Consider the following 27,962-nt stretch of genomic DNA (forward strand, 5'->3'; position numbering starts at 1 on the left):
ATCCTGCGGGTAGACTCCAAAGCCAAGTTCACACGATTCCCTAGGTCCTGGGGTCTTATCAAAGCAAGAGTTTATGAGCACCTCTGGGTCCGACCACCGGTCATTTAGGTGACCGAAGGCCCTCACTGTAGTCCACAGACCCAAACACGCAGCAGCAATTCAGGGGGGAAATAGAAGAAAACCACTAAGAATGCTAACTGGCTCCCTGACCTCACTGGAAAGATCCCACATGGAAAGTTAATCACCTCCTTGAAGCTTTTGAAGTCAAAGAGACCCAAGGGGCCACAAACACATAACCCTGGACTCCCAGGGGCTCATGAGCTCTTCTCTCCTGGGGTGGACAGGATGGGGCGAGGCGGCAGCAGGCAGATGCTGAAGGTGGGCCAGCAGGCAGACAGCAGACTGCCTCAGACCTCAGGAAAGCAGGAGGAGGGACATTAGGGGACCTCACTGCGATCAGCCTCTTTCTGCTGTGTTTGGAAGAAACCTGGGATGGGGCATGGTGGTGATACAAAGCGTCGGATGATGCTTAAGAGCGAGCTGCTAAGCCTAAATGCACTTGAAGGAAGTCTGGCCCTATTGTTCTGTTTGTTCATCTCCCCCAATTTCTGAAATGTAATTCTTCTGTGGACTTTGAGTGGCTGGCCTTTGAGGCATGAGAACTGCCTGCCTTGCAGATGAATGGCCCATTTCTGAGCAGTGTTGTAGGGTGTGGTGTGGCAGGCACACAAAATATGGCCTCTGGTCTACAATAAGAGGCAGTTGGACTTGAGTTTGCCAGACATCGTGGGCCGGATGAGCAGGTGCTGTTATGGCTTCCCGTTCCAGCGGAAGGTGGTGAGTGTAAGTGCACCCTGGTCTTTGAATGTTGTCATTACTGTGTCCATTAGGAATCTTGAAACACGTTGAACAGATCAATTAAGATTGGTGTTGGCAGCCAAATGTAATACCCTGAAGCCTCCCAACAGTGCCTTCCTCCTCTGAGTCCACTCTGTCAGGCCACGTTGTCAGTGAGATCATCTGAGCCTAAATTGCTCTTGGTACTTGAGAAACTAAATCGCTTTGATAGGGTCCAGTTGAACCTACCTTACCTCAGATCCCATTGAGTTTGGGTTTGGGTTTGGGTTTGGGTTTTTTCTGAAGATATCATTGACATATAACATCGTATGATTTCAGGCTTGCAATATAATGATTGGATATGTGTATATATTACGAAGTGACTGCCACAATATGTTTAATTAACATCCAGCACTGCACATAGTTACAAAACCCGCTTGGATTTGAGCAGGCTTCTGTGTCCAAATCTCACAGAAAATTCTTTGAGCTTTTGGGTAAGGACTGAAGGTAACATTTGAACTACATGTGCTCTCGGGTCCTGTCATAAATGGAAAGTCACATTTATTTGCTTTCCTGATTGCCTGTGCAGCCACTATCCCTGGAATTGTGACTTTCTCTCCCAAGAGACAGGAAGTCTCCTGGGGGTGGCTTGTCAGGATGTATCAGAACAAGCATCATGAAGGTGGAAGGAGAGTAAACAGGTCACTGCAGATCTGCAAACCAAATGCTCTGCAAAAGACGGGAACCACCATCCAAACTTGGGATGTGGCGTTTGGTCAAGCCAATATCCCTGGACCCCAAGTCAGTATCCCAAGCTAACCATATTAAATTAGGATTAAACTGATCGTTCATAAGTAGTCACTGCCTACTTGTTAAGGGCCAGCATCGTGCTAAGCTCAAAGACTCCCGTGTCCTCAAACCTTTAATAGTACAGTGGGAAACCAAGAGTGCAACTGAATGTTATGCTTCGTGAAGTAAACAGGTGAACTCTGTGTAAGCTGGAGGAGTGGGAGATTTGGGGAGGCAGGGTGGAATGTGAAAAGGTGGAGACCAAGAAGAGCATGGGGGGGGGGAGGGGAGGGTCAGAGAGATGCAGGGAGGGAAAGAGCCGGATGCCTGAAAGGCCAGGCATGACTGGGAGCATAATACATGATGTATCAAGCAGCCCATGAGAGGAGATGTTGGGATGTTAGCTTGGAGCGCTGGGCTTCCAGCTGAAGAACTGGCTGAAGGGACAACGCGAGATGAGTAAAGGGATTGCCAGTTGGAAAGTCAGGACCGGAGGACAGGTGAAGGGAGGAGCCAAGGATGTCGAGGCGGGTTTGGGAAAGACCCACTCCATGAGAGCAGTTGAAACACTGAATAGAGAGGGGCTTGGGGTTTGCCTGTGGAGATGGGAGAAAGATACTGATGGGAACTAGAGGCCTTGGAAGATGGAAGAGTTCACCTGGAAAAGGACAGTGCCTGTGCTCCAGCTAAAAAGTCTGGCGGATTCCTCTAGTTTTTCTTTTAAGATGCTGGGAACTTTGATGTACTTAATAGCAGAAGGGAGGAGGCAGCAAAGAGGAAGATGCTGGAGGGTTTGACATCCTTCTAGGACTGAGCCACCCAGGAAGGGAGAGCTGCGGCCACTGCCATGGAGGAAGGGACAGCTGCAGGGGCTGTGAGGTTTCGGTTGTAGCCCGAGTGGAAGGGGTGAAGCCACCCACCAGGGGAGAGGGTAGCATGGAGCAGTGAGAAGAGGGAGGAGCAGTGTGGGAGGACCTTGAGAGGGGAGTGGAGGGATTGCAAGGCAGCAGCAAAGGTCCAAAATACACATAGCTTACTAGCTCCTTGACCTTGAGCAAATCACTTAAAATCTCTGTGCTTCAGTTTTCTCATCAGTGAAATAGGGATAATAAAACCTACCTGATGGGATTGTGAGGATCGAATTAAATGATGGGTGGAGAAGTGCTCAGAACAGTGATAGCCCACAGGGGGTGCTTCTGAGTGTGCACTGTGATTGTAGTACCATACCAGGTGGGAACAGGTGCTATGAGAGAGAGAGAGAAACCAGAGTGGCTGTTTGGGGGAAGGGCTTTGGCTTTAGCTGGGAAGTCCTTTCTAAGAGGAGGTGATGTGGGGTGCCTGGGCAGCTCAGTCGGTTAAGCGTCCAAGTTTGGCTGAGGTCATGATCTCACGGGCCGTGGGTTCAAGCCCCGTGTCAGGCTTTGTGCTAACAGCTCAGAGCCCACAGCCTGCCTCAGATTCTGTGTCTCACCCTCTCTCTCTGCCCTTCCTCCACTCATAGTCTGTCTCTCTCTCTTTCAAAAGTAAATAAACATTTATATATATATATATACATATATATATATATATATATATATGGAGGTGATGTTTGCTGAGGCAGCCATCTGAAGAAAGAGCAGCAGATGCGAAGGTCCTGGGTTAGGGATGTGAGTGGCCAGCATGGCTAGAGTACAGAGGGCAAGCAGAGAGGGTGGAAGACAGGACAGGAAAAGTGTCCCGGCCAGCTCAGGTGGGGCCTGCCTACCAGGACAGGAATGTAGGTTTTTGCCCAGTAACTATGGGAAGCATTGGAGGGTTGATGTGAAGAAGTGATTTGCTCCTACGTGGGGTTTGGGAAGGATCTCTCTGACACCGTACAGGGAACAGCCTGCAGGGGTAGGGGTGGGAGGGATGGGCCATCCCTCCACAACATACAAGATCGGGTAATCACAACCGGGGCAGCCAGAGCACAGACGGCACCAAAGCACTTGCTTGTCAGTCTTCCCCATTTGTCCAGACTCTTCTTGGGGCATTCCCTTGCCCAAGCACAGAGAAGGCTATAAGGAGTTTCTCTGCAGAAGAGCAAAGGGTAGGGTCACACCCAGACCCTTGACCCACAAAAAGGCATGTGATGGGGATCCTGGAGCACGAGGGCTCCTGGTCACCCCCCTGCTCCTTGAGTTCCTCCCTGGGAGGAGGTCCTGTGCCTTGGCTCTCTGGGACCCTGCTGTCGCCTGGCTGGCCCCAGGGCTACTTTGGGTCAGCTCGGTTGCTTGGATCCTGCCTCTGCTCCCAAATCTTGGTTTCCGTGGCAAGCTGGGAGCCGCTGCTATTTATCTAATCCACAAAAAGGAGTAGGGTGAGTGGGTCCTGCCCGCTCCACACCCCTTCCCAAACCCTAATGCCAACCATTGAGTCATCTAGGATACCTTCAGAGGACACCTAAGCTACTGTCCTCTTGACCCACCCATGTGCCCCTTGGATTGTGAAGGGGTCAGCCCACATGGGGATGTGTCTTCACCAGTTCCAGGCAGGGCCAGGGGGTGGGGGGGTCTCCATGCCTTGGAAGTGGTCTGGAAGTGGCCTGGGGTACACTGAAGGCATGGCCCTAGCCCCAGCCTTGCCGCCAGCCGATCTGGGGTACCCGCACAGGGATTGTCTCTGCTCTCAGGGAGCACCCGATCCAGTTGGGGGAGCGTGAGAAAGCACAGGGCACCCTGGAACCACTCACTGCCCAGACCCTCTGCCCAGAAGCCCGGTGGCTTTGGGGCCATGTTGGCGGGAAGGGTTGCTGTCCTCTGCCTGTGCGGGCCTGCGAAGGTGTTATTCCAACGGGTTTTTGCAGTGTCAACCTTGACCCCACCCCGTTCCCTGATGGGTAGCAGAGTCCCTCATCCCGGGCTCGTTTGTGGAGAATCGTACCTCTGGGGCAGATCCCCGGCCTTCCCTCAGTCCTCACGGGGCTGTGTACAGCCGTCTGGTTTGCAAGAACGCCATGCCCCGTCCTTAGGAAACTTCCCCTTCCTAAGGGACCTTTTAGCCTTCTGCTGCTTATTCTGCTCCCTGTACCCCTTTCCTCTGCCTCTTTTCTGACCTTTTGACCTTGGCTCTTTAATTATTTTCTCTTTGTCCCGGTTGCGGGGTAGTTTGGGCCAGAGGGCTGCTAGGCAGTAGCGTGAGGCTCCAGGAGGAACATCGACGTGAAATAGCCCTTCCTCCCTCACCTCTCCCTCCTCACCTGCTCCCATGAAAAATCACTCATGTGTTTGCTTCCGGCCCTCCCCCACCAGCTTACACCAACAACCAGGCAGACATCGCCACCCAGGGCTGGTTCATCGGGCTCATGTGTGCCATCGCCCTCCTGGTGCTGATCCTGCTCATCGTCTGTTTCATCAAGAGGAGTCGAGGTGGCAAGTACCCAGGTAGGATGTATCAGAGGAGTGGGCCTAGGGGACCGAGGCCGGCAACCTTTCCTGGGAGCCATCAGGTCCCCTGCCAGATCCAGGGCCCTCTGTTCTCCCCATGAGCCAGACCCCTGCCAAGCCCTCCTGCCTGGTCTGTGCATCTGAAAGGTGCTAGAGAGCACTTGAGGTAATGAAGGTCGCCCAAGGTGGGTGCGGTCTAGGCAGCTCCAGAGAGGGGCTAGAAGGATCCCTGTCTCCTATTAAGAATGACCTTCCCTCCCCTTGACTCACCATCCATCTGCTTAGTAAATTGACTTTCTTCAACCTGAATCTCATTAGGATCCTGTGTCCCGAGGAAGGAGGAAAGATATTTTCTCCATGAGAGAGAGAAGGGAGAGGGGAGGGTCTGGAGGGAAGAAGCACAGCCGTGAGAGAGGCTCGCAGTGACTGGGCTGTAATGACAGCTACCCCCACAGGGGCTGGGACCCCTGCAGGAAGGGCAGGCAGAGGCTGAGAGGTGCCTTGCATGGATACAGACCCCCTCGATCCTGAAGGAGCTTGGGGCTTCCCTGGAGTCCCAAAGAGCCATTTCTCTTCTGGGGGCCTCAAGAACCACCCACCCAGACAAACCAAGGTCAAGGACAAGGACCTCTGGCATTCTTGCTTCTGGAAATATTGATTGTTTTTCAAACAGGGGCAAGAAAGCCATCTGTCTGAGATGGGGTAGGTAGGATGACAGGAGACAGGATAACAGATGGCCCAGAGAATGAAAATCGTCCTGGGCTGCAGCATGAAATTACTCCCTGCCCCCCCAAAGCACGGCCGTGCTCCCCAAATGGCTGCCTCTCCCAGCCTCTAAACAAGTCCTCCTCCAGGGTCTCCCTAAAACTCAACTTAGAAGATTCTTTTATTTCCTTCCCCTGCCCGCATACCCTCAGACCCCAGGATTCTTAAAGAATCTCCTCTAAGTGAGGAACATATGTCTGTCAGTGAAGGGCAGGAAATTCTAATTCTTCATTGGCAAATGACGTTTTCTGTTACGACTTTGTCATAATGTGTCAGGATTGTTTTTCTTCTGTAAGAGAGAAAGCCCTAGAGTCAGGGAGAAGAATGGCCTAACTGAGCTCACCCCACCCCCCACTCATCAGGCAAATGCTGAGCCTTCCTTTGCCCGTGTCGAAAGTGTTCCATTCTGAAAAGTCCTCACAGCTTTACCGCCTTCCCTCCAGCTACAGGGTAAGACCCTGGTCCACTAGAAAGAGGAGCGAACCATGAGGCCTGGGCTCTAGACTTCACTCTGGACTTTATTCAGTTACTAATTAGTTATATGACATGTGCTTCATCTCCCAAGGCCTCAGTTTCCCCCTCCTAAAATGGGACGATTCTCCCGCCCTGTTCATCAGGAAGGATACATAAAGAGCCATTTGCATAAGTATCCATTGTGTGGCAGGCTCTGTGCTCAGGTGCTCAGGACACCAGAAGAAAGATGGTCTCTCCTTCAACACACTGCCTCAGGCACAGAGGGAATGTCACAGCCCAATGAGACAGGGCCTTGGAGGGGTGTGTACAGATCACACAGGAGGTGTGGGGCCAGGGTGTCCCATAAACAAGTGAGGTCACAGACGTGAGAGCGTTTCCCATTTTTAAGGTGATGACAGAGCGTCCCCTCTGCCCAGGGCACTCTGCTAGGGGCTTTTAAGAAATGTGCACAAGTAATGATGATAGAGGGCAGACCAAGAAAGCTGGCAAAGAGAGGGTCGCATCCATTGGGTGTTTGCAGACAACCTCATGGAGAGGTGGTGGGGAGCCAGGCGGGAGGACATTTCAACTGCCAGCTCATATGTCCAAGGATCCCAGCCATGAGCAGGCAGCGGCGCCATCAACTTGACACCTGGTTGAACCAGGGAGGCAAGGGCAAGGGAGCCATGGATGGCGCCTTGTCGAGAGGGAGAGTGTTGCTGAGCCTAGAGGTGCTATCTTGACTGTACAGTTAGGGTACCCAAGGACCAGAGGCATAATCATCATGTCTGTGTCTTTGCTTCTCTTACGACCAAGTGCGAGAAAAGAAGGATGTTCCCCTTGGCCCTGAAGACCCCAAGGAAGAGGATGGCTCCTTTGACTACAGGTGCGTGATCTCTTTGACTCCTGGTCAGCCTCCGTCCGGTAGTCTGTCCTCCCTGCCCCCTCGTCATTCATCGGGCTGTCACCTCTGCCTCTCTGACAGTTTCTACTGGTCCTGACTGTGCTGGACAAAGCTGCCTCCCTGAAGGCAAGACTCATGGATTTAAGAAAGAGCATTTCATTCATTCAGCTGCACAACTCACTTATTGAGCTCCTTGTTTGTATGTTTTCACCTTTCTACTGTGAGAGCAAAGGCTGGGAACCCCCTTGCTCTGAAATGAGCTGTGGGCTCCCTCTTTGCCCACACCTGACCCTGACCCTGAAGACAGTGACTTCTTTGTATTGTCTTTTAAAGCTCAACTCCATGAGGGATGAGGGGTCATGTTAGATGTGGTGGGTGGGGAGGTTCTAGACCTTTTCCTCATGAACTTGAATGATACCTCTGGGCTCTAGCCCAGAACAAGCCTTAGAGAGGCCTCTGATCAATGCCTGTCCCGAATCAGAGGACGGAGACCCAGGTAGGGAAGTGACCAACGCAGGCAGGGAAGTGACCAACCCAGGACGCCCACCCACAACTGCCACCCAGTGAGCTGGTGGTACATCTGGAGATGCCAGGGACCCGATTTCCCGCTGCTTCTGGTGGGTAACCTCACGATCGCCCTCAAATCTGGACGGGCCTTCATATCGGCCAAACCAAAGCTGTAATCTCCGTTTTGATGGCAAATGTATGTTGAGTTAAGGAATGATGCTGGGTGGGTCCTGGAGTCTCCTTTCCAGACCAAGGCAGGCGGGAGGAAATGCTCTGCTCAGAGCCCTGACTTCCACACCTCCGCCTGGTACTCTTTGGGGTAAGATCACCCCGTCTCCCCCTGACCCCTTATCCCGTCCTCTGCCTCCTCACTGTGCTCAGCAGCAGCCTGAGGGCCAGAATCAGCTCAACGGGCAGCAGAGCCCCTGCCCACCCAGAGCCCATATGGACACTTATGTACGTCTATCCATCCAGTCCCAACATCTCCAAGGGCCTCTCTAAAGGGCAAACATGAGAGGCCCCTCCCCTGACTGTCCTCAGCACCCCTGGTGGGGCCCATCTTCCTCATGGGCTGAGAGCTGTTCCCTGGCCATCAGTCTAGAGGACATGAAACTCCTCCCCTACACTGCAGGGGTGAGGTCCCCTTTGAATTCAGGGCCAGGCAACCTGTGCTCTGAGAAGCTGTGTCCAACTCCTCCCCCAGACACCAAGGCTGTTGGGCAAGAACACCTGCCTTCTCCCCACCCATCCCCTACCCTGCCCACACTGAGGCTGGATATACACACACAGATGCATCCACGGGCCCACACACACACACACACACACACACACACACACACACACACACGTGAGCACGCACACACGCCTCAGTGTTGTCTCAGCAGCAAAACACCTCTCTTGTGGGTGTCTCTGCTTCTCTCTCCCTTGTGTGTCTACCTGTGTCTCCAGGGTCTTGGGGAAGATGGGCTGACAGGTGTCTGGACGAGGGCCCCCTGGTCATTTTGGTTCCTTTCAAGCTTCCTTTAGAAGAGGTCTACTCTTTCCAGATCGAGATCCGCTTTCTCCACAAGAACCCGACACGCTTAAGACCCCTCCCTCTGCGCCCACCCATGCTGGGCCTTCCCCGTCCAGTGGCTGCATTTGGCTTAGGTGCCTGGAATCCCCTAGAATCCTCTAGAATCCCCTAGATACAATCCCCACACCCCTGGGAAGGAGTACATGTGAAAAAGATCGGCGAGTGGCGGCAAGAACCTGGTAATTAGAAGCTGCTCATTTCAGAACATGAGCTCCACTCCCCATATAGACTCAGTGTAGCCCTCGAGACCCACTTGCCTCGCTTGGCCTGCCTCGCCCATAGTGCCCGTGTTCTCCGACGGCATTAATGGGGCGCAAGAGGGAGTGGGCTAATAGCTTTCCATCTACTCACGCAGCTCAGGCTCTGGCTCCAGGCCTCCCTGACAGCTGTCTCTGCCCAGCGCTGCTGCCAGAAGCCAACACGCACTGCCGACGATAACGGCAACTCAGCCGGCTGTTTTCACACACGTCCAGGAAGGGCTAAGCGTGGCCCTGGGGGCCAGGGTGGGGACGTTGTGTGTCTGCCCACACTGCCTGGCACCACTGTGGTCCCACCTGCTGGGCCCCGGATTCCCGCTGCTGGCCCGGCTGCTCCTGTGTGGGGGCTATCTCCCCTCTGAAGGGGGCAGGGAGTTTTGCAGCCAAGGGAGGAGATGTGAGCTTCAGCAGACACTGGCCACTGGGGGTGTCTCACTTCCGGAAGGCACAGCAGGCATCCCAGCAGATAGAGGCCATTTAACTCCCCTGGCCTGATGGCTGTTCCTGCACAGGAGGGAGTGAAGGGCAGGCCCGGGGGCCTCCAAGGAGGCTGGGCAGGATCCTCTGAACCTTGCCGGTCTTCGTCTCAAGTTGCTGGTGTCACACACTCTCGTGGGTGCCCCTCCCGCGTTGCACCCTCTTTCACTTGCCCCCAGGCAAGAGCACCTGCTCATTGGTAAACCAGATGGTGGACAGAAACCACACCAAGCCGAGGAGGGCAAAGGCAGGGGAGAGGTTTGTTTCTCAACGGCCCTGGGCCCATTGCTTTTTGTCAAGGGCAGAGCCTTTCTAGACAGAGCCGCACGGGTCACAGAGAGTCAAAGCTAGTTCAGCTTCTCTTGATGGAGAGACTAAGGCCCGGCAAGAAGAAAGGCTTTCCCAAGGCCACCAAACCACACGGCGACCCAGCTCCTTCACCCATCTGGTCCTGCCTGGTCTCACAAGCATGTGGCTCTCCTCTCTCTGGGGGCCTGTCCTCTGCCCACTCCCACCCCAGAGAGTCCTGAAGAGACCAGGAGTCCCGAAGTGTGGGCTCTGTAAAAAATTAAAAATCATAATCCATGGCCAAAAAAAAAAAAGAGGAAGAAGCATGGGCTTCAGGCCCAGCTCTGTGCCAACTTGCTGCCTCACCTTGGGGTCGCTTGTCCTCTCCAGGCCTCAGGTTCCCTCCTGTAATCCAGCCAGGTGGGGGGGGGGGGAGGCAGGGGCCAAGAGGTTGACTGATGACCTCTGACATCCTACCTTCTCTGAGCTGCGTAGCACATACACTTGGCAAGAGGCCAGCAGCCCTATTCCGCCCCACCAGGGTTTAAGTTACCCTGGGCTGGGCCGGGCCCTGATTCTCTGTCTCTTTCTGGCCAGTGATGAGGACAACAAGCCCTTGCAGGGCAGCCAGACGTCCCTGGATGGCACCATCAAGCAACAGGAGAGTGACGACAGCCTGGTGGACTATGGCGAGGGTGGCGAGGGGCAGTTCAATGAAGACGGCTCCTTCATCGGCCAGTACACGGTCAAAAAGGACAAGGAGGAGACGGAGGGCAATGAAAGCTCAGAGGCCACGTCGCCTGTCAACGCCATCTATTCTCTGGCCTAAGGGAGCCCCTCCGCCCGGGCACAGCCACTACTTTGCAAGTGGGAGGAGGGAAGAGGGGGAGATGAAGCCACTGCAGACCTACCACACAGCCACCACCACCTTCAGGGACAAGGGTACAACATGGAGGTCTGCCAAGCTGTGAGGACCGGAGACCACCCAGCCAACCACAAGCCCCCTCCCGATGACCACCCCCCCCACCCCGGCACTCCTGAGGTGCCGCCATGTGGGAGAGCTACAGTCCTGGCAAAGCTCAGCTGGAGGACCCCAGTCCTTTGCTCAGCCTCACAGCCACCTTGAGCCTTCCACCCCCCCACTGCCTGCCCTTGACCTTGGCATACACACTCACCAGTTTCTGTTGGTGATGGCCCTTTGTGTTGTCTTTATTTTGCTTTGCATCTTTTCCTCCAGACCCAGCGTCTCCACTTTCTTTTCCTGTTGAAGAAATGTCCCTGGACGAAGAAAGAATAGATGAATTCTCCCCCAGATAGGCAGAGGATCGACCTGTAAGAGAACGTACAGAGAAGCTGTAGTATTCCAACAACCACTGGGCCAACGTATTTCCGAAGGATGCCTTTCTCGCCATATGCCTCCCCTTGCCCCCAGCCTGTTCGCCTTGGCCTTGTCAGTTGCTGAGCTGGGCTTGGCACCTTTCTGGAAAATGACAGTATTTTTGGCAGGGAGAGAGGGGGCAGGCCGCCTCGCCTTGCTCCGGCTCCACTGGGAGGTGGGCTTACCTCTTGCTCCTCGCTCCTGCCCTGCCCCTTCCTCCAGAGTGTCCAAGACAAGAGCTGCACTGACTCTGAAGAAGGAGTTTGAGGACTAGGAGTGGACGCTGATGGGAAGGACTTCAACTCCAGTGACCGTGTACCTCAAGCAGAAGAAAATTGGACATCTGGTCCCTGGGGAGCTGTGCTCACCTCAAGAGAGAAGACAAGGGCTGGGTTTCAACTTCCTCCCCATCAGTGAAACCCAGGATGTGGGAGGGAGGGCCAGGCCCACCGCGTGGAGAGCAGAGGGTGCCTCCCCACCTGGTCGGAGATCTGCACTGCTGTCCTCACAGAGATGGGACCGTGTGACGTGAAAGCTTTGCCGGTGTGTTTGGGGGTGGAAGGTGCCGTCCCCCACTTTCGTCTCTGGCAGATAGCATCTCCTCGCTCAATTCTGTATGATGCTGAAACTGATGTTTTACAGTGTGTGGATGGGGCCCTGCTGCCCCCCTGACGGAACCAGTGTGTCCTTTCCTTGGGGTATTTACATATCAGAGCACCCGCGGGAGCACCGCGCTGACAGTTCTGTTAGAGCCTGGCCTGGGGACTCCGCGCCCTTCATATGCCTTATGCAGCTCTGATCCGGCCCTGCGGTTCCCCCGTTCCCAGCCCCTCCCCGCAAGCCTTGAAGCCTCCAGCAACGTCTGTCTCAAGGAGACCTGGGCGGCCTATGCAAGCATCACAGCAGAACCGGAAGCAGCCACTCGACACACGCCCCGTCGCCCCAGATGGAGACCCTTGCAGACCGCAGTTCTCAGAGACCGAAGGCCCTGCCTTCGTCCTCCCCACCTAATCCGTTTTTGAAACCAAAGGTACCTAGCCTCAGAGAGAGATCTTGAGCCTAAGAGCAGCCCAGTAGCTGTCACTGCAGCTAGAGTCGGTTTGGGGAGGTTGAAGCTGACCGCTAGGAACGGACCACCAGCCTCTGATTGGAGCCTCCGGCTGCTGGCCGAGGGGAGCCTGGGCAGCAACGGGGCTGTGTCCTTCAGAGAATTTATTAAACCATCGTTTGCCACACGTTCAAGCCACAAAGGTATTAGCAATGCTTGCATCACTTCATAAGCAGTCAGTTGAGGGTCAAGCCTATAGACACACATCCTCTGTTTGCAGGTAAGAAATCATAGCCCAGAGCTGAGCCAAGTATGTTATTTGAACCTGAGAACAAGTAACTGTCCTTTGGCCCAAGCCGTGGCCAGGCTTGCAGCCTAGGAGCCCAAGGGGCAGCTCTCTCATGGTGAAAGGGGACAGGGTGAATAATGGGGGGCTAGAAGTGAGCTCAGGGGTCCCCTCCCCTGGCTCCCTGGACACCTGCCTGGGGACAGTGTGGAAGAGTGCCTGTGAACTGAATTCAAAGACCAGCCTTTCCAGAAAACACTCTGGATCTGAGCAGAGTAGTCAGTTTCTCAGGCCCTCATCCCCAGTGACCCCACACACACCAGTGAACCTGCTGCATGGGAAACAGGCTCATAGGACCGTGAGATGTCATGGGACCCATCCCCTGCCACACAGCCAGTAACCGCAGAAGGGCTTCTGCCACCACGGGATCTCGGGGAGAGGTGACTCCTCAGCCTGTCTGCTCCTCCCTGGTGTCCTGCCAGCTCTGAGCCATCCCCCTCCACGCAGGAAGCGCATGCTGGGAATACCGAACGCTGCCCATACCTCCGCCTGTCACAGCCCTTCTGGCAGGCGAGGGCCACCCTGCGCCTGGAGAACCAGTTCTCCCCGAGCAGAGATGCTGAGGTGTGTGGATTGCAGGGTTAGCGAGCAGCCTTGTGGGAAGAGGAGGGTCCATTTTCCATAGAGCCCAAGGCAGAGCCCACCCCGCTCAGCTGGAAAGCAGTATTGGCCCAGCACCCCCTGCCAGCCTGGGCTCACCATGATGCAGGCGATATGATGGTGCTTCTGAATGCCTGGCTACTGTGGGGGGTGGGGGCAGGGGACATGTGGTCATCTTGCAGTGACTCTAGACGTCCCACTGCCCGAGCCGCAGTCCCACCTGCTGTGCTCGGCCACAAGAGCTGTGGCTTCCTGTGCTCTTGCTTGTCTGGTCACGGGCTCCGGAGATAGTCTTGAACATCCAGTGTGAGCTGGGCTCTGAGCCATGGAGAGGATACCTCGGTGCATAGTCAGGTGCAGCTCGCACCCTCCCAGGGCTGACAGTCCACAGTGGGCATTTGATCCAGAGCCTAGTGAGTACTTAAGCCACTAACAGCTCCAGGCTCAAAGGCAGAAGCTTCGGAGAGAGCACAGGGTCCTCAAGGCCACAGAGACCACAGGGTAGGATTCAGGGCCAGACCTGCTTCCTGAGCCTCTTTGATCTGCCCCTTGGAGGCACGTTGCTTAACTTGTCTGTGTTTTGGTGCCTCCATCTCGCTTATTTAGTCCCTCCTTTAAGCGGGGCAAGGATCCACCTGAGGGAGCAGGAAGGCCAGTGTCTGTGGACTGCATCACTGCAGAGGCGGGGGAGGGGCACCCCCCATCTAGCTTGGGTTTTGGTGAATGGGACCCACCTTTCCTTACCTTGCTTTTGAGGAGATGGTTAAGATGAGCTTAAGGGAAAACCAGACTGGCTCTTTCCCTTCCCATTGTCTTTGCCCTGGGAAGTTGGAGGCATCTGGTCCACCCTGCTCCTGGCAAGTCCCAATGTCTGGAGAAGCATCCACCTGTCCAAGAAGCAGCTGGTGCCAACACTGTTCACCCCGAAAGGGGCATCTGTGCCCTGGGCCAGATACGGCTTTCATAGTTTCCCTGAACACAGCCTGAGGAAAGGGCCGCAAACAGATCTGAGGATTTTTGTGGGTTTTCCAGCTAAGGGGCTGCCTCCCCTGCCCACGTCCAGCAGCCACACCGGGGCACACCCATGCAGGCGCTTTCAGAGGGAACACTGTGGATTATGGCTTTGCCTCGGGATGAGTTCACACCCCAGCTGGCTTGAGACCAGCTGTGAAGAGCTGTGTGGGATACATGTGCCACCCAGGGCAGGGGGAGAGAGGCTGCACATGCCGGACCCCATTTGGGTGATTCCTGCAGGCAGAATTGAGAAGGGGTGTGATCCGAAGGAGAGGGACCCTTCCCCAGAAATAGTATGGACAGCGGCTCTTTAAGGCTCCTGGAGCCCTTTGCAGAACCAGATCCAAGCCACAAAAGAGCCCACGGACAGAAGGACGCAGTGGAACATTTTGCCTCAGTTTTTGCACGGCTGCTTCACTAACAGGAAAGAGGTGGGGGCTCCCAGGCCCCTGTCAGCAGGGCCAGAGAATCACTTCTCAGCAGGAGGGCAGCAGGCTCCCTGGAGGTGGGCACAGAGCATGCTCCCCATTCTTGACACCTTGTGCTCACCACTTCTGCAGCCTCTGCCAGACACACCGGCTCTGCTAGTAAGAAATCACCCGGTGGATCCTCGTGGCTTAGGAGTGGCATGTAGGAGGTCCCGGATTAAAAAAAAAAAAATCAGAGGAGTCGAATGAATGAAAAAAACCTTGAAATGTCAGGAGTAGACAGTGCCTGAGGCAAAGCCCACCTCCTGGACAGCCCCATCCTTTAAACCAGGCAGGGTCCACCCCATGGGAGTTCAGACCCCCCTTCTGACTGTCGCTGACTCACCCAGTCCAAGCCAGCACACTTCCTTGTCCCCCTTGTTGAGAACAGCCTTCCTGGGACAAGTTCAGAGAAGGATCAGAGGGAAAGGACAGCCGTGCAGGGAAGCCACAAGACCCCACCAGACAGTGTCTCAAGCCACACCCCAAATCAATGCACCTCTATCAATATACTAGTATTAAATAGAAGTTCTGGACTGATGAGGGTGGAAAGGAAGTAGGCACCAAGGTGTGTAGCTTTGGCAGCTTCAGCTTTCAGCATGCAGAGGAATCACAGAGCTGATCTCATGGGAAGGACTCACTGTCCAGGCAAGGACACTAAAATCCAGGGACAGGAAGGCACTGGCCCAAGGTCACATGGCTAGGGTGAGGGTAGGGCTTGAACTCAGGCCTTCTGACTCCTTGTCCAAGGTTCCTTCATCTCACCGCAGCTGCCTCCTTGGAAATCGAGGGTGTAATTTAACATCTGTTCTGCTGGCTTGCCCTCTGTACCTCTTATCACTTCTCCTGCATTGCCCGAACACCTCCCAAAGTGGAAGACACAAAGGATTTTTTGAAGGCCAAGATCAGTCAGTCTGTGGCAGCCTGGGGTGAAGCCAGCTGTGCCGTGAAGGGCAGACCCAGGCCAGGAGAGAGCGAGCGGCGAGCTGACTGGTATTTGTCACTGTGAAGTCCAGACCGTACTCTAGAGTGGTATCTCTTGTTTCAGGACACTTGGGGTCCCCAGCATCTTGTGTCCCTTGGGCACTCTGTCCGCTCAGCCCTCGGCCACTGGGTCCTGAGGGGCGACAGAGCCACAGAGGCGCTGCCACCCAGGATTTGCTGGGCGGGAGTTCAGCACACATAAAGACTTCAGTGAAGCAATAAACACAAAAATCTGGGCGAAGAAATCCAGAATTTTGTGCCCTACTCTGTTTCTTTTTAAAAAGGATGCCGATTGGATGGCCCTGCCCCTGTTCTTTTGTTCGGATTGCCCAATTCGATGTCCTCAGTCAGTGTTGTCCCTCTGCCCAGCCCCCAGCTCTTTGCCAATTCACACTCCTCCTGAGCTGAGTATCAGTCGCCTGTGACGTGGCCGCCTTCTGTCCTGGTCCCACCCCCAACCCGCACTGAACCCAGAGGACCTTTTGCCGTGCCCCCCCCACCCCCACTCCCCCTCCCCACCCCCCACCCCCTGTCCACACCGCCTCCCACAACCGGTCCGGTCCTTCCTTCCGGCGGGCATATATTTTTCCCAACATCTCCATGCCCTCCCACGTACCCGCCCACCTACAAATCAGTCTGATCTTTTTTTCCATTGGTTAAATATTTAACTCTCCGTGGCAGACCTTGTTTTAACCCCTCTCACATCACGTTCTTTCCTTTTTGCAAGTTATTTTGCATTAACCAACACTGTCAGCGACAGATGCGCATCTGAGGGTGTCACGCACGACCTTCAGCAGGGAAGGCTTCCGGGCCGTGGAGGACCATCTAATACGTGGACTTATAAACTGACTGCATGAGCAATGAAAAGGCCAAATTATTCAGAATTTTTTTTGAATCACTGTAAAAAAAAACTGATTTCTTTTGTATAGAGAACACTAAACATATAATAAAAGTTGTTCAAAATGGACTCTGGTCAAATGATTTGTTCATTTTCTTCAGTTAATGGAAAAAGGGCGGGAGTGTCGGGATTAACAACAAAGTGAATCAAAAGGGTTTTCCACAGACACCAGACAGCACGGGCTTAAGGAATTCTGCAGTGCCAGCCCCCATCTTGAAGTTGATCTTATCCTGGAAGACTTCTTGGCACAAATTCTGCTTTAAACGTAGAGTAACTGGTATGACGATGTGTACAGCGGTGGACATACCCTGATTCATACGACTGTATATGTGCCTATACATCATTTGAGAAGTGCCATGTTGGAATAAAGGGGCGCCTGGGGGGCTCAGTCAGTTGAGCATCCAACTTCAGCTCAGGTCATGATCTCACAGTATGTGGGTTCAAGCCCCATGTCCAGCTCTGTGCTGACAGCTCGGAGCCTGGAGCCTGCTTCAGATTCTGTGTCTCCCTCCCTCTGCCGCTACCCTGCTCATGCTCTGTCTGTCTCAAAAATACATAAATAAAAACTTTTTTAAAAAGTGCCATGTTATGAGGGTGCCTGGGTGAGTCTGTCATTTAAGCTCCAGACTTGATTTTGGCTCAGGTCATGATCTTATGGTTCATGAAATTGAGCTACACATGCCTGGAATTCTCTCTCTCTGCCCCTCCACTGTTCATTCTCTCTCTCTCTCTCTCTCTCTCTCTCTTTCTCTCTCTCTCTCTCTCTCTCTCTCAAAGTAAAAGAATAAATTTTAAAAGTTAAATAAAAATGAAGAAGTACCATGCTGGGGTTACTGGGAAAGGGAAGAGGTGTGCAGTGAAAGTTCCCATCTTAGCCTCTCTCTCTGTACCCCTGCTGTTAGATAGGAGAATACCAGCACATTTAATATTGTTGAAAGAATGAATAATACTGCCTACTACACCTCAAAAACCTCAGTAGACTCAAAGGAACCTCAGTCAACAAGCAGATGGGGAGGGAAAGAAACAGAGAGGGCTGTGTTAGTTGAGGGGCACTGCTCAAGTTATGCCTGCTTTCTTGATGCTTTGGCCAGGAGTTGTGCTACTTCTCACTGAAGAGTGGCCCTCTGGCCATCGCCCAGGCAGGATGAATGGCAAGGGGCCCCTAGACATCGGAACTTCCTCTCCTCAGGGTGGTGTGGGGGCTAGAGAGTGGACAGGGCCAGGAGGTGGTTCTGGTCACGTAGAAAGATAACTGATGGTTTATGGGCAGTAGTAGGAAGTAAGGGCAAAGGATTCCCCTGAGAATGTAGGTCCAACTCTCCTGGATAGAGAACCACCAAGTAACTATCCCCCCCCCCCACCTGGGTTTGCTCTCCCTTCACACGTCCTCAGAACAGACCAGACGGTGACTTGAGGGGTTATTGTTTCAGTAGATTAAAATGAGGGTTGATTATCTACAAAGATGGCAGAGGAGCATGGAGCCCCTGGGCTCACCTCGTCCCTGAAATGCAGCTAGATCAGCACCAAACATTCTGGACACCTAGGAAATTGATCTGAGGGTTCACAAAACAATTTGCATAACTTGAGCCACTGAACTCAGGGAGAGAAAAGCCAAGGCGGGTAGGGAGCTGTTTTTGTGGAGAGAGCTCAGTGAAAGGGGGAGAGTGCAGTGAATCAAGACCATGCATCCAAAGGCCAGTACCTGGTACACAGTACGGACAAAATGAATAAAGGTGAATGAATGAGTGAACGACTGAATAATGAAAACCGTTGTTCCTTTGAAAGAAGTGGCCAGGTGAATTCAAGACTTCTGTGTCATCTTCTTTGGATAGTGGGTATTTGGATACTGGACTTGGACATGACATTTCGGAGATAGGGGGCAGTCCACTGGCCCGATTTTGGAGCAGGAGTCCCCTGACTCAAGGTGACAGAAATGGAGAGATGAAGCAAGTGTCTTTTATTTGAAGAAAGCCAACCTCAATTCAACTGGGGCCAAACAAAGCGGCTGCCTCCCTTCCAGGCCCAAGGGATTCCTAGAATATCTGTCATCCCTCATCCCTGTCTCCTGAAGGCTGTGCCTCCCAGCCCATTAGAAATGCTAATCTCCAGCCTGGAGCTGGATTAACCGACCCAGTGGGAGGGGACAAGTCATCTTCCCATCTTCATTAAGAGTGAAGGCTCTACCCCATCTTGCCCAGCTGCCCCCAAAGGGAAGGAATCTGGGAATTCATTATAGCAGCTCTCATCAGGGCAGCCACTACTGCTCAAAACCATATTCGGTGGAGGAAGGTAGGGGAGGGCGCTTGTAGCCTCCCCCTCCCCACTTAATGCATCAGAGCCCATTTGTTTGATGTCAGTTCCTGCTGGAGCACAGACCGGGCAGTGGGGCTCAGAGCAATTTGGAGCCACAGCTGCGGCCCAACATCCACTCCCTCCCCCGCCCCTGAACTTGCTGCTGATTAGCCCCAGACCCCAGGCAGAGAAGCAAGCCTTTGTGTAGACAGGGGAACAGTCCTTAGAAGCAAACAAACAATATTGCTTAGTATATATTTAAAATCAGATTTGCCCTCTAAGGAGGCTGAATGCTATTCATTGGAGGGTCCGGGACGGATCTGGGAAGGAAATTTGCAGGTAGAGAACAGGAGAGTCCTGCATTATTAGAGAGGGCAGCTTTTGGAACTCCAGGGCAAGAGTGGGAGGCAGGCAGATGAGGAGGAAAGGCAGGCAGAGGGAAGATTCATGGTCTGCAAATACAGTCCCTACACCCACAGCAGCAGAATCTCCTGGAAAGTTATATAAATGTAAATTGATGGACCCCACCCTGATCAACTGTATCAGAAAGTCTGGAATCTGTGTTTTAACAAACACCGCCGGTGATTCTGATGCAGGCTAATTATATGAGGACCCCTAGATTAGAGGGACAGTGACAAGGCTGGGCATTCTGGGATGTGGCCCCTCCCCCATGCCCCCTGAATTGTCAGTCAAGTCTACCCCATTGATGGATTTGCTTCATGTGAGCAGATCTTTTATAAAAACTAGCAAAGTTGATGAACTCTGCATCCAAACTAAGGCAGGGTGAAGCAGAGACAATGTAGAAGTCAGCCCATAAACCCCCAGGAATTCACAAAAATTGTGGGGGAGCCTCTGAGTTTCACAGAGCATGGAATTGGGGGGGGCTGATCCATTTTCATTGATATCAAAGAGGCAAGAGGGCACCAGATGGCATTTGGGTCACAATACATTTACATTAAGTGACTTCAGAGGACAAGAGTAACTAATGATGTTGACGCCCGCCGTCTGTGCCTTGAGAGTGATGGGCGCTTTATGCAAATCCTCCCTTGTGACCCTCACGCCAGCCCTCTGAGGCAGGTAACTTCTATCCTATTATGCAGGGGGGAGCTTTGGCTGCAAAGGGCTGAATAATTTGTCCCGGGTAAATGACAAAGCCAGAAGTAGCTGCCAGGTCTCTCTTGATTCTCAACCCTCCACCTTCCCTGCTCCACTTGGGTATGAATGGGCATCTCTGTGAAGAATTGGGCCTGGCATCTGTGATTCAAAGGCATTGTGCCAGAGCAACCTCCCCTCGGCTCTTTAAGGATCTGCCCCTTACTGCTCTGCTCTGCCCTGGGAGCACATGCAGGCTCCCAGCTCTGCCCCAACAGAGCCCAAGAGAGCCCAAGAGAGCCCAGAACAGGGTTGTGTGGGGCGACCCCCCCGCCCCCGCAGTGCAGTGGTCATGTGATGAGGGGCCAGTGAAGCGGTAGACACTTATCCTGCTCCAAGTCTGCCTTGAGTACCAGGAAGAGAAGAGCCAGGACGCTGAAGACAAGTGAGGCATAGCTGTGTGACCTCAGGGGAGTTACATCACCTATCTTTGCCTTCATTTCTTTTCTTTTCCTTAATCTTTTTTAATGTTTATTTATTTTTGAGAGAGAGAGACAGAGACAGAGACAGAGTGTGAGAGAGACAGAATAAGAAGCAGGCTCCAGGCTCTGAGCTGTCAGCATAGAGCCCGACGCAGGGCTCGAACCCATGAACTGTGAAATCATGACCTAAGCCAAAGTCGGTTGCTTAACCAACTGAGCCACCCAGGTGCCCCTCTTCGCCTTAGTTTCTTCACCTACAAAACAAGGACTGTGACTGTAGGTCTCTTGTAGGTTGGCGTAAGGATGAAATCAGTTAAAATGTAGAAAGTTCAGGGCGCCTGGATGGTTCAGTAAGTTGAGCGGCTGACTTCAGCACAGGTCAGGATTTCCCAGTTTGTGAGTTCGAGCCCCCCCCCTCTTCATTGGGCTCACTGCTGTCACCTCAGAGCCCACCTCGGATCCTCTGTCCCACTCTCTCTGCCCCTCCCCAGCTGGTACACGCTCTCTCTCAAACATAAATGAACATTTAAAAACTGTGGAAGGTTCTCAGAAGAGTGCCTGATGCTTAATAGTTACTCTATAACAATTTGTTAAATTTAAGTAGAGGAATGAGCCCCCTTCTGCTTTCCCCGTATGCTGCACATGAGAATGCTCATCCCAGCCTCTACTTCTTCCTGCCAAAGTCCTCCCCATCCTTCCTGGCAGGCTCAGATCCCACCTTTCATTATGACCCCACAGGGCTGTTTCTCTCCTAGGAGCTGCTCTTGACCTTTGTTGCCCGCCTCATGCCTGCCCGCCTGGCCTTCGGCACAAGCTCGCAGCTACTGCAAGGACTTGTCTCTTCTACCAAACTCTGGAAGGCAGGACCAGTGCTCAGGAAGGCTAGTACCTTTGCAGCGCCCAGCCCCGCCCCTCCCCCGCAGCCGGTGGTCGGCTGATCCTTAGGACCCGGTGGTCCCTTGAGCAGTACGCAGACCTCATTAGCATTCAAGCCGACTGCATTACTGTATTTACTGCCCAGCTTGTGTCCCCTGTGCGGTATTGACAAGGGGACACGGGGGCAGGCAGTATTTGTCATCCTAAAAGCAAGTTTACCAGGTTCCAAGTGGCTGGATATAAGGGCCGGTGATGAGTATTCAGAGCTAGAGGTTCATTCTCCAGGCCCTTAATTAACTTTCCCTAGGTCCCCTAAGTGCTCTTGGCTCTTTTTAAAGCCTAGAAGCCCACTCTCATTTATCGGAAAGGACTGTCCATCTTCCACCACCCACCCTCCCTCCTGCTCCTTCTCTAGCTCCTGTCTGGCTGTTAAAACACAGCACGACCCTCTACCCACCAGGCAATCCATGTGGCAGAAGAGGATGAGGCCTGACAGCCAGACAGCCTGGCTTTGTCCTATGAGAGAATGACGGGACTGAGTGGCCGCCGCCCCCGTGGGCAGTCACAGCCCTGCTCACAGTGGGTCAGAGGGCTAGTCACCTCCCAGAGGGCATTCTTCCCCAGATTCAGGAGCCCAACCCCCAAGCTTAGGGCAGGAAAAAGCACCTCTTCCAGGCCCCACACCTCCCTCTTTCTCAACACCAGCAACTCTGCTCTCCAGGTAAGAGGAGTTTAGGAAAAACCATCCATGCAATCATCTTGGAGGTCCAGAAGGGCTAAAATCTATGCTCCTTCTCTACCCCCAGGCCCAGCAGCAACTTCCAGAAAAAACAAAAAACAAAACAAAAAGTCCTTCCTTAGAGCCACCTGGGTTTCCTCCCATGTTGTCCACAGCACCATGCCCTGGTGTCACCGGGATAGCCAAGGCTGCAGGCTCCGTGCAGGGGAGAGAGCACACTCTGGACCGTGCAGGCATGGGGGCTGCAGGGAGAGTCTTTAGCAGGGTCCCGGAGAAGGCCCAGTCCCCTCTCAATTACGTGCATACGCCTAGACCAACAAAACATCAGGGCTGATGTGAGCCCTGGTCCATCCCCTCATCCCATAGATTCCCCCACATCAGATGCTAAATCCCAAACTGGCTTCCGCCACCCAGCGAATGCACTGCACCTCCCTTCCACGGTAGCTAAAAAGCAGGTTCCCATTTCAAATAACGGCCCATCAGACTGCATCGGCATGTGCTGCGAGTTCTTCCCAGGGTGGGTGAAATACACAAACTTACAGACGTACCCATTCTAAAGCCAATAGAAATAGTTCGAGGGCGCCTGGGTGGCTCCGTTGGTTACACATCTGACTCTTGATTTCAACTCAGGTCAGGATCTTGCAGTTCATAGGTTTGAGTCCCAAGTCAGGTTCTGTGCTACCAGCTTGGAGCCTGCTTGGGATTCTCTCTCTCCCTCTTTCTCTCTGCCCCTCCCAGGTTTGCACATGCTTGCATACTTGCACTCTCTCTCTCCCTCTCAAAATAAACTTAGAAAATTTTTTCCTTAAAAAAAAAGAAATAGCTTGAGATCTTCAGCTGCCCTGCACTCTCTGGGGCCCTCTAGCACCCTTCCCCCCGACCCCCCGGCCCCACTGAAACAGACAGCTGGGAGCTAGGCCGCTCTGGGGAAACTGGGGGCCCGAAGAAGCAGTAAGGTCATTCTCGGGAATCTCATCCTATCCTAAACTGAGGACCACATAGGTATAACCTTAGTTCCGAAAAATCGGCAGACCGTAGACCGGGGTGGAGTCTCTGCACCCCCTTTCCTCCCTCCACCCACCCCTACACCCACTCCCCATTTCCAATCCTCTGGCTCCTCTTCAATGCTATCTCCTGTGAGTCCATCAGTGGCTTTTAACGGAGCCACCCCCCCTTCGCTTTCATCCTATTAGTGAGCTGGGAGTAATTACGACTTCATTAGCCAAATAGGTTCTTGGTTCAGAGACTTCCCCACCCACCCCACAAAACAAAACACACACCCGCTTCCTTCCATCTGAAGTCTGTCCCCGGGGGGGGGGGGGGGGGGACACCAGCTAACAATGCAGCAGGCTCCAGAAGAGCAAAGAAGAGGGAAGGGGGTGGGTGGCTGGCCGATGGGAGGAGGCCAACAGCCCCCCTCACCTCCTCCGCAGCGCATCTGTCAGCTGGCTCCCCCCCACGCCCAGATCTTTGACAGGGAGAAGGATGGCACTCCCGCAAATGAAGGGCGCGACCCCTTGCATCTGTCTGCTGTCCTCTGCCCTCCAGTCACGGCTGGCCATCAGCTGATGGCTAGCTCACTTCTCGGATGGACAGGGCAGGCTTTTCCTGCGTAGACGGGGGCTCTCTGAACCAATGCCCTGGGGCCTCTAGAATGTCGGGAGTCCCCAGGTTCCCTTCACCCCCTTCTCCTGTCTATGCTTCAGCTGCCGAGCGAGGACGAAGCTGGGCCCCAGAACCATCTGGCTGGGAGGAACTTCAGCCAGCCCTGGCCACCAGACCGAGTAGGCAGGTCCTTGACACCTGGGACAGATGCCACAGCTCCCCTGTCACTTATCTGGCATCCCACATCTCGGCCTTAGGAAGACTTTTCTTTGGGTCTATGAGCTCCATATCGAAATTACAACCATCCCCACCTGGGAAATGGCTTAGCACCCTTCTCTTTTCCTTGTTCTTTTAATAGGTATTAGGAGCACGGAGTCCAAGCCTCCTGCCTCTAACCTGCCCTACCTCGGACCTTCCTTAGTCACTGCCAGCCAGCTACACGGCGCCAATCACAGCCTCCGGCTTCTGCAGGCAGGCCAGGTAAGCATCAGGGATGAGGCCACGGCTGTTCCAGCCACTCCCGCTGCCCACCCTCCACCCAGAGGAGGCGCAGGCTCCCAAAGACCCTCAGACACATGCCTCTTTGTCTGTGGGGTTTCAGAGAGAGCCGGCTGCTTCTCCTGGGGGCTTTGCCAGTAACAGCTGGTGAATTGTCATTCCTGCTGAGGACCACTCTGCTGGGGTCCTCGGCTGGCAAGGTGCCATCTGCTGGGGCTGGACCTAGAGGCCAGAGGATAGAGGAGATGACCTCCAGATGGCCCTGCCACGTACCAGACCCTGGCCCTGGCTCTAACCTGCCCCCCGCCCCGTCCCGACCCCAGGCCTGACAGCTCTGTCCCTGCCCACCCTTTCCCAACCCACCAGCAGCCCAGAGGCCAGGCAGGAGGACCCCCTGCTCCCTGCCCTTCAAGAAAAGGGAGTCCCCAGAGGCCAGCCCAGCTGTGCACATGCACCCCTGCTTGTGTTCCCTGAAAGCGACCCTCTTTTTGTTCGTTCTGCAATTTCCCAAAGTGCCAGGAGCATCTCATTTGACAGTTGCTGCAGCTGTTCCTGTCACTCTCCAGAAGGCGGGGTGGGAGCAGTGCCAACCCCGTCCCTGAGGTTACCGACACCTCACACTCCTGTCACCGCGCACCTGGTCTCCTGGGAGCAACCTCCAATCTCTCTCCGCATCCCTGGCCGCAGGCACCCCTCCCTCTGACCTTGTCTGGCAGCCTCCATAACCACCACCACCCCACCCAGGCTCACCTGCCCCGACCTCAGGGGACTTCAGGGGGACTTCAGGGACTGTAGGAGTTTCAAGGGGCCAAGGAAAGAGAAGGCTTTCTCTCAGTCCTTCTCCTTGCCCTCCCCCCTCCCCACGTGCACATGCACACCTATACACGCAGTCTTTGGGCGCTCAGTTGCAGAGCACTGGGAGTTCTGGCCGGTTCTTCAGCCTAGAAGGCCTACCGGGAATCTGCAGTGTCAGTGTCCTGAGCTTCTGCGTGGGGATTCCCAGCCTTGTTCCCAGCTACCTCCTAGGTGTGGGGCTGCCTTATGCGTCACGGTGAGTTCAGCCGTCTCCCTGATCTCCCCATAGATGTGAGACGCACATGTTCCACACCCCCCCCCAAACACACACGCCCTGTCATGAGAACCAGCAAGAGGCCCCCTGGTTGAGAACCAGTGAGCTAAGGCAAAAAGAAACCTGACACCCGTTTGTTAGTAACTGTCACCTTCTCCGGCTCCTGCTCACCAAAGGATGGATTGGCTATGTTTGGCAAACCTCCTCTGTTCACAAGGACTCAACCGTTGGTGTGACTTGAAAGTGGCCTTGCAATATGTAAATCAACGAGCATGGCCACGTTCCAATAAATCTTTATTTGTGAACATTGAAAGGTGAATTTCATATTACTTCTTTGGGTCATGAAAGAGTCTTCTTTTTATTTCCTCAACCACTTAAAAATGTACAACGCAGGTCACCTGGATGGCTCAGCTGGTTAAGAGGCCAACTCTGAATTTCACCTCAGGTCATGATTTCATGGCTTGTGAGATGGAGCCCCAAGTCTGGCTCTATGCTGACAGCATTGAGCCTGCTTGGGATTCTCTCTCTCTCTCTCTCTCTCTCTCTCTCTCTCTCTCTCTCTGCCCCTCCTCTACAGACACACCCATGCACACACACACACACTCTCTCTCAAAATAAATAAATAAACATTAAAAATAAATAAGTAAAAAAATAAATATGTAAAACACATTCATTTTTTAGCACATGGACCATGCGTCTGGCTTCAAGGATCTCCAAGGAATCAAAACACCAAGATTCCTGCTGACCTTCTCCTACAAAATTAAAGCTGGGGGCAGAGGCTGAAGTTGTGAATGGGGTCCTGGTCCTCTGAGGAGGTGGAGGGAGTCAGCCACCCCCCAGGCCCTTTGACCCAATAACTCTGGGTTCTGTTTTTAGTCGGGCGACCCCACCAACCTCAACAAGACCGACTACGTAATTTGCAGGGCCTGATGCAAAATGAGAATGGTAGGCCTTTCTTCAAAAATGCCAAATAATTCCCAGACAATGGCAGAGCGTTAAACAAGCATGGACACTCTGAGCACAGAGTCCGTACGGCCACACGGGCTGCACACCCGCACAGCTGGCCCCGTGCCTCAGTCTCCCAGGCACATCTACACCCACCCCGCAGCTTCTGCCAGGCAGAGGAGTGGCACCTCAGGCTGGCTCTCTGACCCAGGGGGACAGCTTCTCCCACAGGCTTTCAGGCTGGGCCCGCACATACGACTGTGCCCAGCACGCCGACACCTGGATGAGGGGGTGACTGGAGGCTTGAACCTAGCCCAGGCTCCTCCTGTATGCTCCAAGGCGGTGCTGCATCTGTTTGAAGGAACTTTCACTAAGTGGGCTGGTACTTCCCCGCCTCCAGGACACCCAGGACTAGAGGAGAAGGGGCCAGCTGGGCCCCAACATGGTCCCCTCCACCCCTATCCCGAACTGCAGAAGAATGGATGTTGCTCTCATCAGGCCACTTAGCAAGCACCTATTGCACACCAGATGCTCTGCTGAGAGTGAAAGCTATGAGAACCAAGGTGGAGACCCCCATCCCAGACGGATCAGGGAGAGGCATGCCCTCTACGTAGGGTCAGCTCTGCCCGGTGCCTAAGAAAGAGTCGGTGACCACTGGGCCAACTCTTGAGAGCAAGCAGGATTTCAGCAGGCATCCCCAAGGGAGAAAGTTGCCTATTCCAGACAAGGAACAGCACTGAAAGAGTGAAATGAGAGAATCTAGCCCCTTCCAGAAAGGGCAGGCAGATCCATGTGGCAAGAATGCGCTGTGGCAAGGCAGGAGAAAAAGGTAAAGCTAAAGAGAGGGGCAGATACAATGACCTGGGTCACAGGATGGAACCTGGCATCAACCTGGAGGCAGGAGAAGCTGAAGAATTTTTAGCAGGAGAGTGACAGGTTCTGATTTGCATTTCAGGGAGCTCGCTCTGACTGCAGTCTGGAGGGTGGGTAGGGAGGGGCTGAGACTGGAAATGAAGCCTGGTGTGGATGAGACGGCCAGAATTCAGATGAAGACTGAGGGTCAGAGCTGAGACTTGTGGGAGGGAGCGTGGGGTAGGCATAGGAGACGCCTCTGAGGGGCAGAAGCGGCAGGCCTGGATGGTTGGCAGGACACAGCGGTGGTGGTGAGGATGTGAAGGTCTGGAGGGTGCCATTCATGGGGGCAGGGACCCCAAAAGAAGTAGCAAGTGGACAGAGGGAGGTGCATCAGTCAGTGTTCCCCTGAGGAACAGACCCAGCCGGATATGGGTATGTGTGTGTACATATACACAGAGACACACATATGATTAATTTCAAGGAAGTGACTTATATAATTGTAGGGGCTGGTTCTGTTTTCTGTAGATGAGTAGGAAGGCTAGAAACCCAGGAAAGAGCTGATGCGGCAGGTGGAGGTCAGAATGTCTTCTTCCTCAAGAAAACCTACACGGTGCTTTTAAGGCCCTTCAACTGATTGGATGAGGCCCACCTACATTATGGAAGGTAATCTCTTGCAAGTCAATCGACTGTCGATGTTAACCGCATCTACAAAATATCTTCACAGCAATATGTAGATCAGTGCTTCATTAAGTTACTATAGCCTTGCCAAGTTGGCACATGAAACTGACCATCAAGGGGAACAGGGTGGGGTTGGGAGGTGAGAGACCCCACAGGCACCCACGTGAGGACTTCTGGCTGGCTGACACAGGTCTAAGCCCCATGCCCAAGGATCCTTCTAGGTCCTCATCCCCTCTCCTCTGACCATGCCTGACTAGCGGGCCTGCCTGCCTCCAGGTCTGCCTCTGCTCCGCCATTCTACCCTCCCCGCCACCCCGAAGCGGACTTCCCGATGTACATG

The 27,962-nt window shown here is 53.8% G+C and overlaps 1 protein-coding gene and 1 long non-coding RNA gene across 19 annotated transcripts in view; both read left to right on the forward strand.

The window, feature by feature from the left end:
- The window catches only part of NFASC (neurofascin), a 181,820-nt gene extending 165,294 nt beyond the window's left edge, over positions 1 to 16,526 (forward strand). For all 18 annotated transcript variants that reach the window (XM_029935553.1, XM_029935559.1, XM_029935558.1 and 15 more), the window contains 3 exons: positions 4,896 to 5,027; positions 7,065 to 7,134; positions 10,354 to 16,526. In XM_029935553.1, the coding sequence (XP_029791413.1) occupies positions 4,896 to 5,027; positions 7,065 to 7,134; positions 10,354 to 10,585 (434 nt within the window). In that variant the 3' untranslated portion in view covers positions 10,586 to 16,526. The remainder of the gene's footprint in view (positions 1 to 4,895; positions 5,028 to 7,064; positions 7,135 to 10,353) is intronic.
- A 7,421-nt stretch (positions 16,527 to 23,947) lies between these two features.
- On the forward strand, positions 23,948 to 25,928 carry LOC115286783. The gene is made up of 3 exons (XR_003906268.1): positions 23,948 to 24,057; positions 24,981 to 25,126; positions 25,826 to 25,928. It is a non-coding gene; the product is annotated as an uncharacterized LOC115286783 (long non-coding RNA).
- The last annotated feature ends 2,034 nt before the right edge of the window (positions 25,929 to 27,962 follow it).

This window comes from Suricata suricatta, chromosome 3 (genome assembly GCF_006229205.1).
Source record: "Suricata suricatta isolate VVHF042 chromosome 3, meerkat_22Aug2017_6uvM2_HiC, whole genome shotgun sequence".
Classification (NCBI taxonomy): Eukaryota; Metazoa; Chordata; class Mammalia; order Carnivora; family Herpestidae; genus Suricata; species Suricata suricatta.